General features: G+C 34.6%; 1 protein-coding gene across 1 annotated transcript in view; it reads left to right on the top strand.

The window, feature by feature from the left end:
- Positions 1-13,616, top strand: part of LOC117113411 (armadillo repeat-containing protein 2-like) — a 38,356-nt gene extending 24,740 nt beyond the window's left edge. Inside the window, exons 8-16 of the mRNA XM_033256733.1 lie at positions 4,210-4,388; positions 4,950-5,052; positions 5,449-5,621; positions 6,390-6,586; positions 7,240-7,480; positions 7,862-8,048; positions 8,717-8,849; positions 9,719-9,879; positions 10,319-13,616. Of these exons, the coding sequence (XP_033112624.1) occupies positions 4,210-4,388; positions 4,950-5,052; positions 5,449-5,621; positions 6,390-6,586; positions 7,240-7,480; positions 7,862-8,048; positions 8,717-8,849; positions 9,719-9,879; positions 10,319-10,485 (1,541 nt within the window). The 3' untranslated portion in view covers positions 10,486-13,616. The remainder of the gene's footprint in view (positions 1-4,209; positions 4,389-4,949; positions 5,053-5,448; positions 5,622-6,389; positions 6,587-7,239; positions 7,481-7,861; positions 8,049-8,716; positions 8,850-9,718; positions 9,880-10,318) is intronic.
- The last annotated feature ends 2,142 nt before the right edge of the window (positions 13,617-15,758 follow it).

Here is a 15,758-nt window from a genome sequence, read left to right as displayed (position 1 = left end):
GTATTCGTGACCTGTGGCCACCCGCTGTTTAATTGTTTACTGGCTTTAGGCTGGATTAAGAAGTTAGTCGACATAAATTTACTCGACGGGCTTAGTCGAGTTGTGGCCTTCATCTCACCATACTTGAGCGGTCATACTCAAACTTATGGTGAGATCTTCTAGCTCATCCACTAAAATTATCTCGCCATAGTTGGATATGAACGGGCTACTATCTGCATTGCTTCTCTTCACCCAGGAATATAATGAGAACCTGATGGGGTTGCCTGCTCCTCCGCTGATTCCCAGTAGCAACACTTAAAGCATGTGGACCCAATGACCAGGGAAAAGAACTGTGCTTTTATTACTAAATCTTACGTAGTCGATTGTTTCAGATTAATGTAATCAGGAGCTGGGTCTGGTACAGTGGTCATCATTTCTAGATCTTGTTTGTTCTCTTTACGTTGAGGGTTCTGCAGTGAGCTGTAGTTAGCTTCTTCTGTAGGCTTCAGATCCTCATATGTTTCAAAACTCCTGTTATCAGTCGATTGTTTGACATTAATGTAGTCAGGTGTTTGATCTTGTACACCAGTGGTTGTTATTTCCATCCCTTTATTCGCTTTCTTGCGTTGGCGCAACTTTCCTATAACAGCTGTTTGAGTGACAACAATTGCGACAAGAACTGCTATGATGACAGATAGGACAACAATTGTGGTAGATGATTGACACATGCTGGTCTCCACATCAAGAAGCATCTTTGGTGAACTTTCCTCTTCATCTTTGTCAGTCCGAACAATAACAGTGCTAGGTATTTGTGATGCATCAGAGTTGGTAGGGGAACATCCTTCTGCATTTGTTTGTTCAGTTGTTAAATTGCAGCTTTGTATTCCGTTCGTACAAGAAAAGTTACTTTTTAAGTCATCTGCTTCAAGAATGAATGTATAATTCAAGTATATGTAAGAATGAATTGTGACTGGCTTTTGGTTTTCAATTGCTTCTCCATCCCTTGACCATTGTAGTTGGACTGGTGGATTACCAACTTCAGAGTAACAAGAGATAGTGACATTTGAACCAATCAATTCAGATGAAAATCTGCATGATTCACAGATTGGATACAAAGATGATGGAGAATAGTGAGCTACCAGGATGAGACCACATGATACTAGCACTGCCTCACCTGTGCTCTTAAGAGCTACTTCACAGGTGTAATTGTTACCATTAAGAAGATGACCAAGATCACGATCTTTCACCTGTCTTATTCTTACATCAATTTCATTGCGGAGTCCGTAAGCTTCTGCCTCTCTTCCTAGGTCATTATTTATCAGCATACCATCCCTGTAAATAATTGTCCTACCACCAGTTATTGTTTCTCTATACCAAGAGATTGAGTAGTCATCAGTCAGGTTCTTCACTTGACAGTAAAGGTCAGCAACAGCTCCTTCAGATATTATAGCAGATCCAATAGAAACACTACCAAATGATGGAGTGCCCTGTGCAGGAAGAACCAGGGCTAAGCATAAGAATCCAATACTGTACAGCATATCCAACTTGTGTAAAATCAGTGAAAACTGAAATTCTGCATGCTTATATTTTAGAATTTTTGAAGTAGAAGTCATTTTTCCAAAGCTTATCACCATGTCAGTTACTGTGCCAAGAGTGTTTTGGTATGGGGTTTTATAAAAGGTATATATTTTATAATAGCATTCGTATAATTAAAATGTGAATGCTTGTTTCCTGTTTCTTCAAATTTTAGATGCATAGTTGGTTTTACTTTTGTTGGTAGTATTTGTTTTGTACCTATGACTCATCATTAACTATTTATCATTATAACAGCCTTTCTTCTATTTTACACAAGTCCTTTACATGAATAGATGCACCCATCAATCCTGAAAACTGAAAACAAAATGAATGTGAAGTTCTTTAAATTATGTACAGTAGGTTAAAAATATGATTAAGAATCACTCTAGTTGAGTGGTAATTAATTACAAATCTATGTGATTAATTTATCCATTAATTTCTTATAATAATTTTTTATTAATGTATTCACTTTGGTTTGTTAAAATTACTCTGAATCTGCTTTTAGAATATTCTATGATGTCCTCATATTTGCCATCTTATTTTAATTAAATTTTCTTAAATTTGTGTGTATATAATAATAATAATAATAATAATAATAATAATGTTATATTTATATAGTGCATATTGCACATTATATTGCCCCAATGCGCTTTACACAGAAATTGTGTAGGGCACCAAGAAAATAAAAATAACAATAAAATAGTAATTAAATAATAATAAAAAATAATAATCTTAATAACATTAATAACAATGAGGCTAAACGACTCCTATTCTTTAAACTAATTAATAGTTGGCCGTTGACTCCAAGGAGCTCATCTGCCCTTTGTTTAGCTATTGGTTTGTTTTGCTGCTGGGTGACCATAAACACCCTCCTTTCAGCAGCCACTAAGACACATCTGAGAGGGTTGTCAGTTTAGTCGCCGACGCTTCGACCGGATGTAGTTTAATGTCATACCCAAGATGTTCCCAACTACCTTAAGCTTAACTACTCTTAAATACTGTACAGCTGCATATTTGATGTGTAGTGTGATGTTATTCCAGTTGGTTAGAGAAGCAACCGAAAAAGCACAATTGCCATATACCTTTGTGAATGTTTTAGGAGTATGAAGAAGCCCTTAGTGCTATAACATAATGTTTGCTTGGTAGAGTGACCTTGTATTAAGCCTATGATGTAATGTGGTGTGTTGTTATGCCTGAACTTAATTGTAATTAAAAGAATCTTGAAAATTATTCGTTGATGAACCAACAGAGTGCATAAAGAATTGGGGTTATGTGCTCATGGCGTCTGGTTTTTGTAACCAGTCTTGCTGCCGTGTTGAAGCTTGTTAATTTAAAATTTTGGAAGACCATACAAGAGACTGTTAACTTACAATAGTCAAAACGTTAGGTTGCAAAAGCATGAATTGTTTTGTTGTTGCTTGATCCAGGTACTTCTTGATACAGCTTATTTCACAAAATGCCCTAAAGCCAATTTTCCACTAGGCAAATGTGCAACCAATCAGAGCTCAGGAAGCGAGCTGACGCTTTGATTCGTGCGAATAAATTCGCTTAGTGGAAAACCAGCTTAAGGGAAGACTGACAAATTGAGTTCACTGGTTCCCTCAATTAGACTTTTATTTGTTTTACCACCATTCACTATATTTATTCATAAATAAGAAATAAGAAATTCATTGGTCTTGATAGATAAGTTTCCTGGAATAGGTTTTTCTGTAAAATACTGAGCTGCTTATGTTTTTCATTTTTCACAGAATTCATATCCTTATTGCTTATTTAATTGCATTTTACTCCCTTCATTTTGCCTTCAGAAAACATCAAATTCATGGACACAAAAAAATACAAGGACAAAAATACATACAAAAAGACAGCAACATGTATCATGAAATATAATAGAATAAATAGAATATGAGAGCAGCTTAGCTCAGTCTGCTAATCTGGTGGTAGCCACTGTGTGTGCACTGAACTGTGGAGACCTCTAGGTCCCCGGTTCAATTCCCATCGCTGCCTCTCCTTGTGTTTCAGCTGCAGCTGGAGGGCTGAAACACAAGTTATAATAGTGCACCGTCTTTCTGATTAGACATTTAAGCCGATGGTCCTGTGTGCATTATGGCCCACGTGCATGTTAAAGAACGCAGTGCACTCTTCGGAAAAGAGTAGGGGATTGTCTCCTGGTGTACTGCCCAATCACCACCAGAAGGACCCCACTGGAAATAAGTCTTCTTCTAGACTTCCGTGGGCTATCCTTGGTGTTTGCACCAAATAAATCCAATCCAATCCAACTCCAAATTAAGTAATTAGAATTTATTAAAAACTATACAGTGATTGTTTATCAAGAGAAGAAAATATAAAACGCAATTTTATATAGAGAAAGATTGATGATTAAATATTGAACGAAATAATGGCATCTAAGGATTCTATTTCAAGTCGCCACCTTACTTTGACATAATTGCTCATATGTCACCATGTTATCTCATCTACCCTAGATCCAGGCCTTTCTTGATCTGTTCTAAGGCCATGCTTTATTCATGTTCTCTAACCCCCCCTTTTTGCACACAATCAGCAAAAAAGATCAAACAAAAAACTACTGCTCACTAAAAAATTACGTTAAATTTTAAAATAATATCATCACATTTGATTTACAAATATTCTATTTTATAGATGTTGCTGAAATTGACAGAATGTGTGAGTTATGTGATCAGCTATTCATTGCGTTATTAGACGCCAACATGTTGGGTAAGACGGCCGTCCGAAGGAGTCAAACGCTGAAGACTGTCTACAAATTAATTGACCTCGGCTCCGCTACACTTTCACTGAAAGCTGCACGAATTGTTTTAGCAGTAAGTAAAATTATATAGTGACAGTATTATGGTTTATTGGTTTACTTATTTTCTGATATTACTTTATAAATTATCTTTTAGTTTAGGCTGCTTTAATTAAGTAATGTAGTTGATTGTAAATATTTGTGGCAAAGACAAGTCTCAGATATTCTGCTTTAAACAGTAGTTTAAATGCTTCGAACTTCATAACAAAATGTCTGATTTAAATGATACTTTTACCATTTTATAGCTCTCATTTTATTGTTTAACTCTGTATTAATAACTAAAAGATGAGTGACTGGTTTGGCTTGTCTTTGCCACATTTTAGTTATATCTTTTACTTAATTATTATATATGCCAGTCTACAAAGAGTCAGTACCAGATTTTTAGGCTCGTTTAATTAATACAACTGATTGTATAACTGATATTTGTTTATTTATTATAAATATTGTCTTTTTTAATTGCAAATACCTAATGTGTCCAGCTGTTACAATAATTTTATCCAATAAATAATATTTTATTGTAATGATTTTGTTAATTATTGATATGGTTGTGAAGTGTAATTTCTTTTTCTTTCTGTAGTTTGAAGTTACTGGTTCAAATTTGATAACGTTGTGCAAACTCATCTTTAAGATAAGCAAGAATAAAGATAATGATGCTCTTTTCCAGGAAAACAAAATACTAGGTGAGTAAAGGGAGAAGAATACCCTATAACTCGCAGCGTCATTGTTTTGAATCGTGTATGAGCGTGGTCTGTGACAGCCGTGCAGCCGTAAAGAGGCGCTAAGTTCACATCATTCTACAACATTACCTGAAATGAACCATAGCATCTGGGTAAACAACCCCCGCCCCCCCCATTCTTCCGAAAGATGCATTAGGTTCATGAGCCAGACGTTTACTACTGGACCTCCTGTTTTGAGTCCTTATCCTTGAACTAAACCCTTAGCTAGCCAATTAATATAGTTATTGATTGATGACAATACAGTAGTAAAAAGTTCAAATTAATTCCACTAACATAGTCTTAAATTCATATTGAGTATTGTGGGAACAGTATTGAATCAATGATTTTTTTTTTGTATAGAACTGATGGTAAAGCTGATAGCAACAACTGACCACCAAAAAGCGTCGGAGGCGTTGGTCTACTGCATTGGCGCCCTCAAGTTTTTAACAGGGAACAATACTGTTCTCAAAGATCTTGCAGACTATGGATGTACAGAGGCACTGGCTAGACTGCTTATCAATATCAATACAGCTGTAAGTCTAATAATAGTCTCTTTGACAAAAAACTGTTTTATGCCCATATATAGTTATGATGTGCCTATATATGTTCATGATGTGATGTCATCATGACCATATTTAGACATGCCATGTTTTTTGTCAAGTAAAATTTCTTTATGTTCATAAAAAGCTTTAGGTTGACATATTCTTATGAATATTAAATCTGATGATGATAGTGGAGTTAGCGTTGTGATAATATTAATGATGATGATATTGGTTATGATAGATAATGATGATGATAGTGATCGTGATGATGCAGGATTGGCGGTAGGGTGTGTGTGAGAGTCCACACCACCTCAGCTCCACCATGGTTGGGGTTAAGAGTAGAACAGTTTGAGAATATGGACCTCTATCTGCCTAGAAGTTGCACTCTCAGTTTCTCATACCTTACAAATCTTACAGGTACTATGTTCATATTAACAATACAATACAACAATTGTTTTCTTAATACAATATAGGAGGGTGCAACTGCACCATTTGCACCCCTTGCATCTGCCTCAGTGGTGATAAAGTGGTGATAATGATGCTTAATATCATACATGATGGTGATGATTGTGATGATTATATTGATTTCATAATAGATGTTAGAATGGTCTTGTTATTTGGTCTTTAAATTATAATTTTTGTTTATATGAATATGGATAAAGTATTACATTTATTAAACTGTATGTTGACTCTATAAATGACTTAAAGTGGATGATCTAAACAAATTTTATTTAATATTTGTTTTGGTTTGTTTTGTAGATTATGGATGGGTCACACACAGGACAAGGTGTGCCGAACCTTTTACTTCAAGTGACTGGTACCTTGCGCAATCTAGCGGATAAAAGCGCCACTCGCGCCACGTTCATATCTTGTCAAATTATTGCAGAACTGTGCAAAGTTATCGACGCATTTCCAACGGATGGAGATCTTATGTTTAATATATCAAGAATTTTTAGGTAAATATGTGTTATTTTGAAAGAATCCAGAATATGTCTGTAACCTGTTGTACAGCTTATATGTTATGCTGTCTGTGTTGCAATAAAAATACATGAAAAATAAAATTCATTATTTATGTTGATCAGTTACTCTTATGTTGTATTGGTTGTTACATTTTAATCAAAACTTAAAATGAAAAAATATAATTTCTTTTTACAGACAAAAGTTTATAAAATAGCAAACTGAATTGTTTTTAATAATCTTTCATTTAAATTCGTTAGTTTTATATTTAATACTTTTACATAATCTTTCATTTAAATTCGTTAGTTTTATATTTAATACTTTTACATGTTTTGATTGATTTTTTTAGGGGGCTAGTAAAATATTTATTCAGTAATAATGAAATATAGGTTCTAGTAAAACGTAGTATTCAATAATGAAAATAGAAAATTGAAAATTATATTTTTATAATTTCATTGGTCTATGAATTCAACTTCATGCATTTTATAACTTTTCTACTTATAAATAATATTTATTGGAATTGAAATAAAATGTACATTTGAAATATCTGTTACCATAATAATTTAGTTATTTACTTTTGAATAAGTATAAAAATGTCAATTTGTTAACAATATAAATTCTATTCATTTGTTTTGATGCTTTGTTTTTCCAGTAAATTGACTCTGAATCAAGAATGTTGTACAATTTTAACGAATCATCCAACAACGTTCTCTTCGTTCCTGATGCTGATGAACAAGCATCTCACAAACATTGAGCTGATAGTCCGCCTCTGTTTCATCATGGGTAACTTGACAGCCAGGAACGACGACTGTCGCTATTGTTTATTTAGTACAGAAAATGCGATGGAGACATTACTGTCGGTGTTCAGGACTTACTTTGAATTAGATATAGTGGTATGTATATTTATTCCTTTTTTTTTTTTGTTAATGGTCTCAAGTAATTTGACCCATTGTTTTCAATTTCTTACTGTAAGTTTGATTTAATACATGTGAAAGCAAATGAGATTCAATATCTCAAGATGTACATAGGTAAAGGCAGGTTTTCATAAAAATCACTACACGCTATCGCCGATTTCTTTGGCAACACTGATTGGTCAGTTAAATCTGGGAGCGTTCCTAATTGCGTCAGATACAGCTGTGCAGTGTAAGGATAGCAGTGAAAACGCTTTAGCGATTTTTATGGAAACCGGGATATAATTTTATGTGATCTACCTATATTGTATCAACTGCTTATCTAACATCTTTTTGTAAATTAGCAATCAATTTGCTTTGCAGAATCAAAGATCTGAGGAGAAAGTTAAAGGAAGTCCCAAGAAAAGTACAGAAATGACAAAAGGACAAAAGTATGAAGATTTATTCATCAAATTGATCCGAGTGATTGCAAATCTCTCAATCAACCAAGACATCGGGCCTCTGATTGCTTCTAATCCCAACTGCGTCGATCTTCTGTTGCAAATTTTAGGTAAGTTACTTAAGAAGTTGAGATGGTTCCAACTCTCCAATCCAATAGGAGCGTGTAATGTTTTGAACTTGTGATCGTGAGATTGAGACCGACGCTCATCGCATTGCTTTGTCAAAGTAATAATGTTATTGTCTGGAAGTGCTTAAAATGTTAAATATTTAAGATTGGTCACAGTGGACATACAACATTCACACTGATGCAGTTTAAAATAAGGGTTGTCATGCCAAAACCAGCATCAGAGACAAAAACATGAAACTTCAATATATTCATATTCTCCACATTCAAAGCTTTTAAAATGATTGGTCATTTATTGGAATCGATTTTCTATTGCCAAAGTTATAAGGAAAAGTATTGCAACTTTTCTGTACTAAAGTATACAATACTGCCACATTCTTGCGCTAATTAATCAGTTTCACATTTAGTAACAATACAGTGGTTTTGGGATGGTAGCCTCAATTAGCCTTAGTCAAAATTTGTTCAGTGTGAATGCAACCTTAGCCTCTGCATGCACAGTCGCCACTACCTCGTAACTGACCATTTTTCACAAGCAGGGTCAGTGTCCACATGGCTAGTTTTTAAATACTTAGGGTTCATACAGTAATTGTGCACAGCCCCACTGTCATCAAATGTGAAATTTTAATTATGTACACAACCTGACTTTGTTTTAGTGGATGAGCTGATGGTCACTCTTCTGGACTCTGGCAATAGGGAGATTGTTTACACTGCTTGTGGCGTACTCATTAACCTGATGACTGATAGCGTTAGACGTCCCATACTTAAATCTGAGGGCGGTATTCGCAAGTAAGTTTTGTATTACACTACAAATAATTTCAAGAGACTGATTTCATAAAAGGATATTTATAGTCTCTGTTAAGAAGGATGGCAAAAATATTATCTATTTAATGATATGAATTTAATATATAAAAGCAAAATACACAAAGCAATCTTGGGTCGAAACAAGTGGATCATCAATTATCACAATACACAATCTTCATCATCTTCATATTCATCATCATTATCATTATGATCATCATCAACACAATCAGCTTCATAATCATCATCATCAGCATTATTATCATATTCATATTTATCATCATAAGCAGCATCATGTTCATTATTACCATTGTCATTACCATCTTAATCATTATTAGCATCGTCACCATCACGTTCATCATCATCATCACCATCATCAGCATCATCATGTTCATTATCATATCAGCCTCATTTTCATCAGTATCATTATCATCATGTTCATTATTTCCATTGTCATCACCACATTAATCATTATCATCACCACCATTGTCTTCTTCATCATTACTATCGTCATTTTCATCTTCATCATCATCACCCATCACCATGAAATTCATCATTCAGTGCCAGCAGGGGGCCAGGGTCCCTGTCGGGGAGAGCTTACCCCCCCTTTTCCCCAGCGGCCCCGTCGAGGATATAAACCATAATTTGTGGATTAGATATTATTAGATTCCAAAATTGATTTAATAAGCCTTTGATACCCCTAAATTATATTTTGGGGCCTTCACCCCCTAGGACACTTACGAGAATTTTGATCCCAATTTTTTCCGTTCGGGGAATTTGGACCCTGTCGGACAAATCCCGGCACCACCACTGTCATCATTTGTTATCCATCATTATATTACTGTTTTTTTTAATAGGTTGATTGATGTGTCACATGACTTTGGACGTCATGATTGGCAGCTGGCTGGCATGGTGTGCATGATACTGTGTAACTACAGCGAGAAGATCACATGTTGTGCGGAATGTTTTGGAGAAGAAGAGACTGTTGATCTCATTGAACTGCTTGAGGATTATCTTGGTAAATTGCATTTAGATTTCTATTTTCATATGTTATTGTGATAGCCAACATAATTTAACCTTGTGGGTGCAAAGACAGTACATTTATAGACTGATGTGTGGAAATCATTATTTGAGCGCCTACTGTCTTAGTTTAGTTGATATTAAAAAAGTTGTTTGATCTCAAAAATGTATGACACCTCTACACCAAATTAGCTTCAGAAGTTCGCTCAGTATAGCCCAAATTGTGCTTTTAGACAAAAATATTAGGAATTGGCAATCAAAATAATGTTATTTGGATAGGCAAAATAATATTTTTTACCCGACGACCTCGTCGTGGTATCGGCCGACGGGGTGGGAGGGGGTGTCCAGGCCTGTTCCATGTTGGGGCCACCATGGCATGAATTTTATGTGTTTATAACTGATCTTTTCTATAAATACTTAAACAAATTTTTTTGAAGATGAAGAAACACCTCAAGAAGCTCCAGATGGCACTGACTGGGACGCAGACACCATTGAGGTTATGAAATCATACTGGCGGACGGAATTCTACCCTGTAGCCACCCAGCTATTGAATCGAATTGAGAACCATAACTCAGATCTTGTGCCACTGGTTGCACCAAGTTGAGAATCGCCCCCTGACCTCAAATTATTCCAAACATAAGCACAGCTTGTCATGTGATTGCACATTTCAAACACAGGTTTTTGTGGTGTGACTGCCAGATGTGTAAACAGGACCAAATTTTAGATATCATTTGTGTTATTATTTTTCTTAAGCCCTGTCCAGACTATCAAATTTTATTTGACAAAAACATGTGACATGCCTAAATATGGTCATGATGACATCACATCATGACCATATATAGGCACATCATGACTATATATGGGCACACAACAGTTTCTTGTCAAAGAAAATTTGATACTCTGGACCGAGATTCAGACTTGAATACTGTAGAGGATTGTTATGGCTTCCAACAAACATGGAGGCTGTTTGATCAGACACAGTTTAATTGTCTGATGAGTAATATATAGTATAATGTACATTTGTTGTACACCAGTATAATACATCCATGTGAGGCTCATGCAACATTTATTTTGGCACCATGCGGCTGCCCAGGGGCAAAACAATGTAACTTACATTTTTGTCGATTTTGAGATGATATATAATTTGAGAGTGCTGAATTCACTCCTGAATTACCTGTGAAAACTTGAGGTCTCAACAGTGAGTTATTTTGGAGACAGTACCACCTATCTTTAAGAACAAAACTTAAAATCCAGTGATTTTCTGTAACTGCAAGATTACGGGGCAAAACAACGTATTTACAATGTAGATACATTTTTTTATGTCTTGGAATGGTATTCAAAAATTATTTTGAGCTGATGGAGTTTGGCAAGGCAAAATCAACTGGTTAATGGTGTTTTCATATCAATAATCTTAACAGCGACGTGTGAACAAGCTATAGATAATGCATGTTATTGCCCCAAACATGATAAATTCCAAAAATATGTCACACTTGCAACAATACCAAACCTGACATGTTTCCGAGGCAAAGCAACGTATCTGTGAATATTGCTAATAACTTTGCAATAAACAAACGGTTGTAATTAAAATTTTACATATAATCACAATGTCTATAGATATACAAGCCTGCAAAATTTCAAAAAGGTGCGACAGTTTATAACCAAGTTGCAAACATGCACAATTTAACTGTATTTTTCTCCAAAAGTGAATATTTTGAGTTAAGTTGTTTTGCCACGGAATGGCTGCCTGGCCCCTGGGTACCCAGGGCAACTTCGCAGAACAAGTACCAATACGTTACAGGATACATTTTCACATATGAAGGGGTCTTATACTAGGGAACAGTTCACTGTTTCATGCTTATACCGACAAAAATCTGAAAGATGTGTTTAAAGCCCAGGCTTTAGTTAAAATTTAAAAAAAATATGTCTTGAATGATTTAGTTTTCCAGACGTGGTGATTAACTAACAAAAATTGTCACAGTATGGAGTCAATCATAAAACACTGCTTTAAAAATGAGATGCATGAAGTCTAGACTAACAAGGTCCAGATCCATGCAAGCAGCTCATTTCACAAACAATTAGAGATGCTTTTTTAACGAGATGTTGACACAATCAAACCCTTATAAAAGCCTTGATTAAATACTTGTTCCATTCCTGAACTAAAATATACCTTGTACAAATTATAAATCAGCCTTGGAAACCTGCATTTTAGACACTTGCCATTTGATAATATATTATTATTGATGTATTATGAATTTATTGTACAATAAGCAAACTATTATCATTGTAAACCATACATGCTAGAGGAATGTTAGATTAATTCACAAAAAACATTCATTTAGAGCCTTTTAATGCCCGAAGGTAATTAATTGTGAATGCATTAATCTCACCTATTATGTGAAATAATTTGATCTAGTGTATAGATTACACGTATAATAATTGCTTTCAGGTCAATCACATTCCCTTTTTAATGAGCTGGTGCATCTTTTCTCCTTGGTTTCTATAGAATTTTTTCGGTCAAGACTGAAGCAAATTGTTTAAGTTATGTAAGTTTTTCTGCTTGCTCCCATGTATGTAAAAACAAAGCCATCACTTGGAAATGCAAGCGCTGCTGAGTTTTTTTTAGTAGGCCTAGGCAGGGGGCTTAATCAGTTTAGCAGTGTCATAGATAGTTGTATCAAACAGGTTTGCTCTATTTTCACCTGAACTGAAAATCAAACCGTTAATTAAGAAAAATTATTGGACGTTTGTGGATAGGGAAAAAGAGGTAAATTCAGTGACATCACATTTGACATATAATACACATCAAGTAGGCTCCGCTGGGGGAGAAAAAAAAATATATTGTACAACTGATTTTTTGAAGACACGAAAAGAGTGTTTGAAGAAAAACTTGAGAACAATAATACAAATTTTTGAGTATTTAGATTTTTTTGGTCGTGGAAAAATTTTAAATTGCAATATGATAAATTTCATAACACCTTGAATATTTTAGTCATTCCTTTGTCCTATTATCAACAATAAGTTGAATAATGAGATAAATTCTTGTTTTCATATATTTAACTACATTTATTAAATTGAGTTGAAAGTTGTTATGTAAATAGTCTGTTTTTAATTTTATGGTTTTTTTTGTACAATATTTTGAAGTATGTGATTAAGCAATGTGTTTGAAGAAATGTACAAGTGGATTTTATTTTTTTTTATTGTGCTTACAAAAGTACTGTGTGAATGTTAGTTGTAGTGGTTTTTGCTTGTAAATAAAACAATATATTTAGTTTGAGAGTATTATATAAAAAAAAAAAGGCCAAAGACTAGAATTTGTTGAATTTTAAATTTTACTATAATATACCACGAAGTGTAATACCACGGAGAAAAATAATTTCTTCCTTCGTATCACTTTCAAAATCCTTCTGAGATTTTTTGTTTTTAGTAATAGGCCTACGATACCGAGTTTGATGTACGTTTATCACTTTACCTCATTTCACCCCATAGGCTATAAATATTTTTTCCGAATACCCAAGTTTTCACGAATATCCAGAGTTTTGACACAAAATACCCGATTTTTCACGAGTATTCGAGTGACTTTTTTATTTAACGGTTAAATTATGTAAATTTTGGATTTTGTTAAGAGAACAAAATGTGTTTGAAAACCAGAAGTGATGTACAGGAACAATATGTCACAAGTCTGCGAAATGCACATTGTGCGTGGTCTGAATAAAGTATATAAAAACAATTTTTCAATGACTGCTTATTTGTGAAATATATGTACAGTAAAACCAAGGTGACACATTCGGGAAAAAGTGTGCCCTTAATAGTTGTGTCCCCTGAATAGGCCGTAGTGTTAAAAAAATAATACTTTATTCATTTCCTTGTTTTAAGTACTGTGCAGTAACACGATAAGAAAGTATAATACATACTCCAAGTATTGAAATACACGCCATCGTGTTGGGATTCAATATTTCGACATTAATTATGTCATCATCAGGAATGATTACACATTACAGGTTATTGTGTGCTTATCGCAGATGTTAACTGATGATTGAAAATGAAGAATAAATGATAAGTATGTGAGTCAATAGACTATTCACTCCAAACAACACTCCTGTAAAATACAACCTTTAGTACTTGGGAACTTATATTCGTACCGTTAATAATTGGCCAGAATTTTAATAGTGCTCACATTTTTAGAGCTTGTGGTGTCACTCCAAAACCGTCAATAGACTTCTACTGGACATTGAATTGTATGGAACTATTGCATGTGAGCATGTTTGGAGCAGTTCAGATGTTGTGACGGTAGTGTTGGTCACTTAAGCCAGTTGGTCTGCTGCCCTCTATAATGCTTTTTAGCTTCTTCTAAAGCAAGTCTTCAAATCTCCAAAAATGTCTTAATTATTATCAGTGGAAGTGGTAATAAACCAACGTGTAGAAAATTTACCTTAATGATAATTCAGTAACTTTCACATCGATATGCATAAAGGTTATATATTTTCTGAAGGTAAAATTGTTATAACTTTTAGTATGTCATATATAGTGCCACTGAACATTGTATCTGCCGTGGATATTGGCGCTTTACAAGCTGTTAATTGGTTGATTGATTGATTGATTACTATTTAAAAGCTCTGGTTCTTAATTAATCTGTATGAAGGGCCACATTATATTTATAATTGATCTCATTCGCCAGAAAAAAAAAAATCTCCGCCGAGCAAGCAATCATTTTTCTATGTGAAACTCTTTCCGCTAAGATAGATATATTTGAAAAGGGCTTCTTTGGTAATTTCAGTTTGTACTTTTAATTGTACGACACTAGCGGTCAGGTTAGGTCATGCCCCAAAATTGGGTCGCAGAAAATTTTGGGACCGGAAACGTGTTTAACAGTCGTTAGTCAACTTTGGTTGGCCGCTTTATCAATGTAATTGATCGCAGTACAAAAGCCTACGCTTAGAGTCTAGACATTTTTTGCAAAATACAAAAAAAAAAGAAAAAAACTTTTTCCATATGTACACAGCATGTTGGCCTATTGAAATGTATTCTTATGAGCACTGTCTGTTGGTACACCAACTTGTTATTCTCCCTGTAAAGGAAAAGAATACTATTAACGAATCATAGTTAGCAGAACAAAACACAGAGTTGGAACTTGGTGACACAAACGTCGGTGTCAAGTCATACAGCTGTACTGTATGACTTGAAAAGAAGACTATACGAAACACATTGATCAGAACAAAACACAGACAGCTTGGCGGCACACAGAAAGCCATATGACTTATGTAGGACAATCGAAATGTATTTTTACTCTTTAGTTCACCATGTGAAATTAAGTACGCCTACGAATGTTATTCACGATAAAACCAAGTAGACGTATTGCAAAATAACCTAAGTTGTGTTTACCTTTGACTTATGGGTCTCAAATCATGCATCAGGGCAGCTAGGCGTAGGGGCTCGGGGCCGCGGTTTTGCCACTAGATTTTAAAATATGAATGCATATCAATGTAATGTATTTAAATTAGCGCTACCCACTAATCTATTCTGAAAATGTTGTGCCCTTCCCCCCCGTTTGAACAATTGTGGATCAGCCCCTGCATCAAGACTCTGCAATCATTGCAACTTCAACATGTCTATGATGAAGTTTTTAGTGTTCCTGATCTGCTATGTTTAATTTAGTTGAGCTAATAAGAATAACACTCGTTTGAGGTCTTTGATGTTAGGTTAAAACCCTGCATCATAATAGTTTTTTTTGTTTTTGTTTTTTGTTTTTTAAGCACAGTGCAGAATATGACCACGGAAGGCACCAAGTCATCGATATTTGCCAATATTTGGCCTATGTTACCAAACTTTATTATTTAAATATTTTTATTTTAGAATATTTTTATATTTTGTTTTCCTCGC

Source organism: Anneissia japonica, unplaced genomic scaffold, assembly GCF_011630105.1.
Source record: "Anneissia japonica isolate Jap-2015-1 unplaced genomic scaffold, ASM1163010v1 scaffold493_len2256704_cov171, whole genome shotgun sequence".
Classification (NCBI taxonomy): Eukaryota; Metazoa; Echinodermata; class Crinoidea; order Comatulida; family Comatulidae; genus Anneissia; species Anneissia japonica.
Note: the sequence above shows the minus strand (reverse complement) of the source record. Positions and strands in the feature narration are given on the sequence as shown.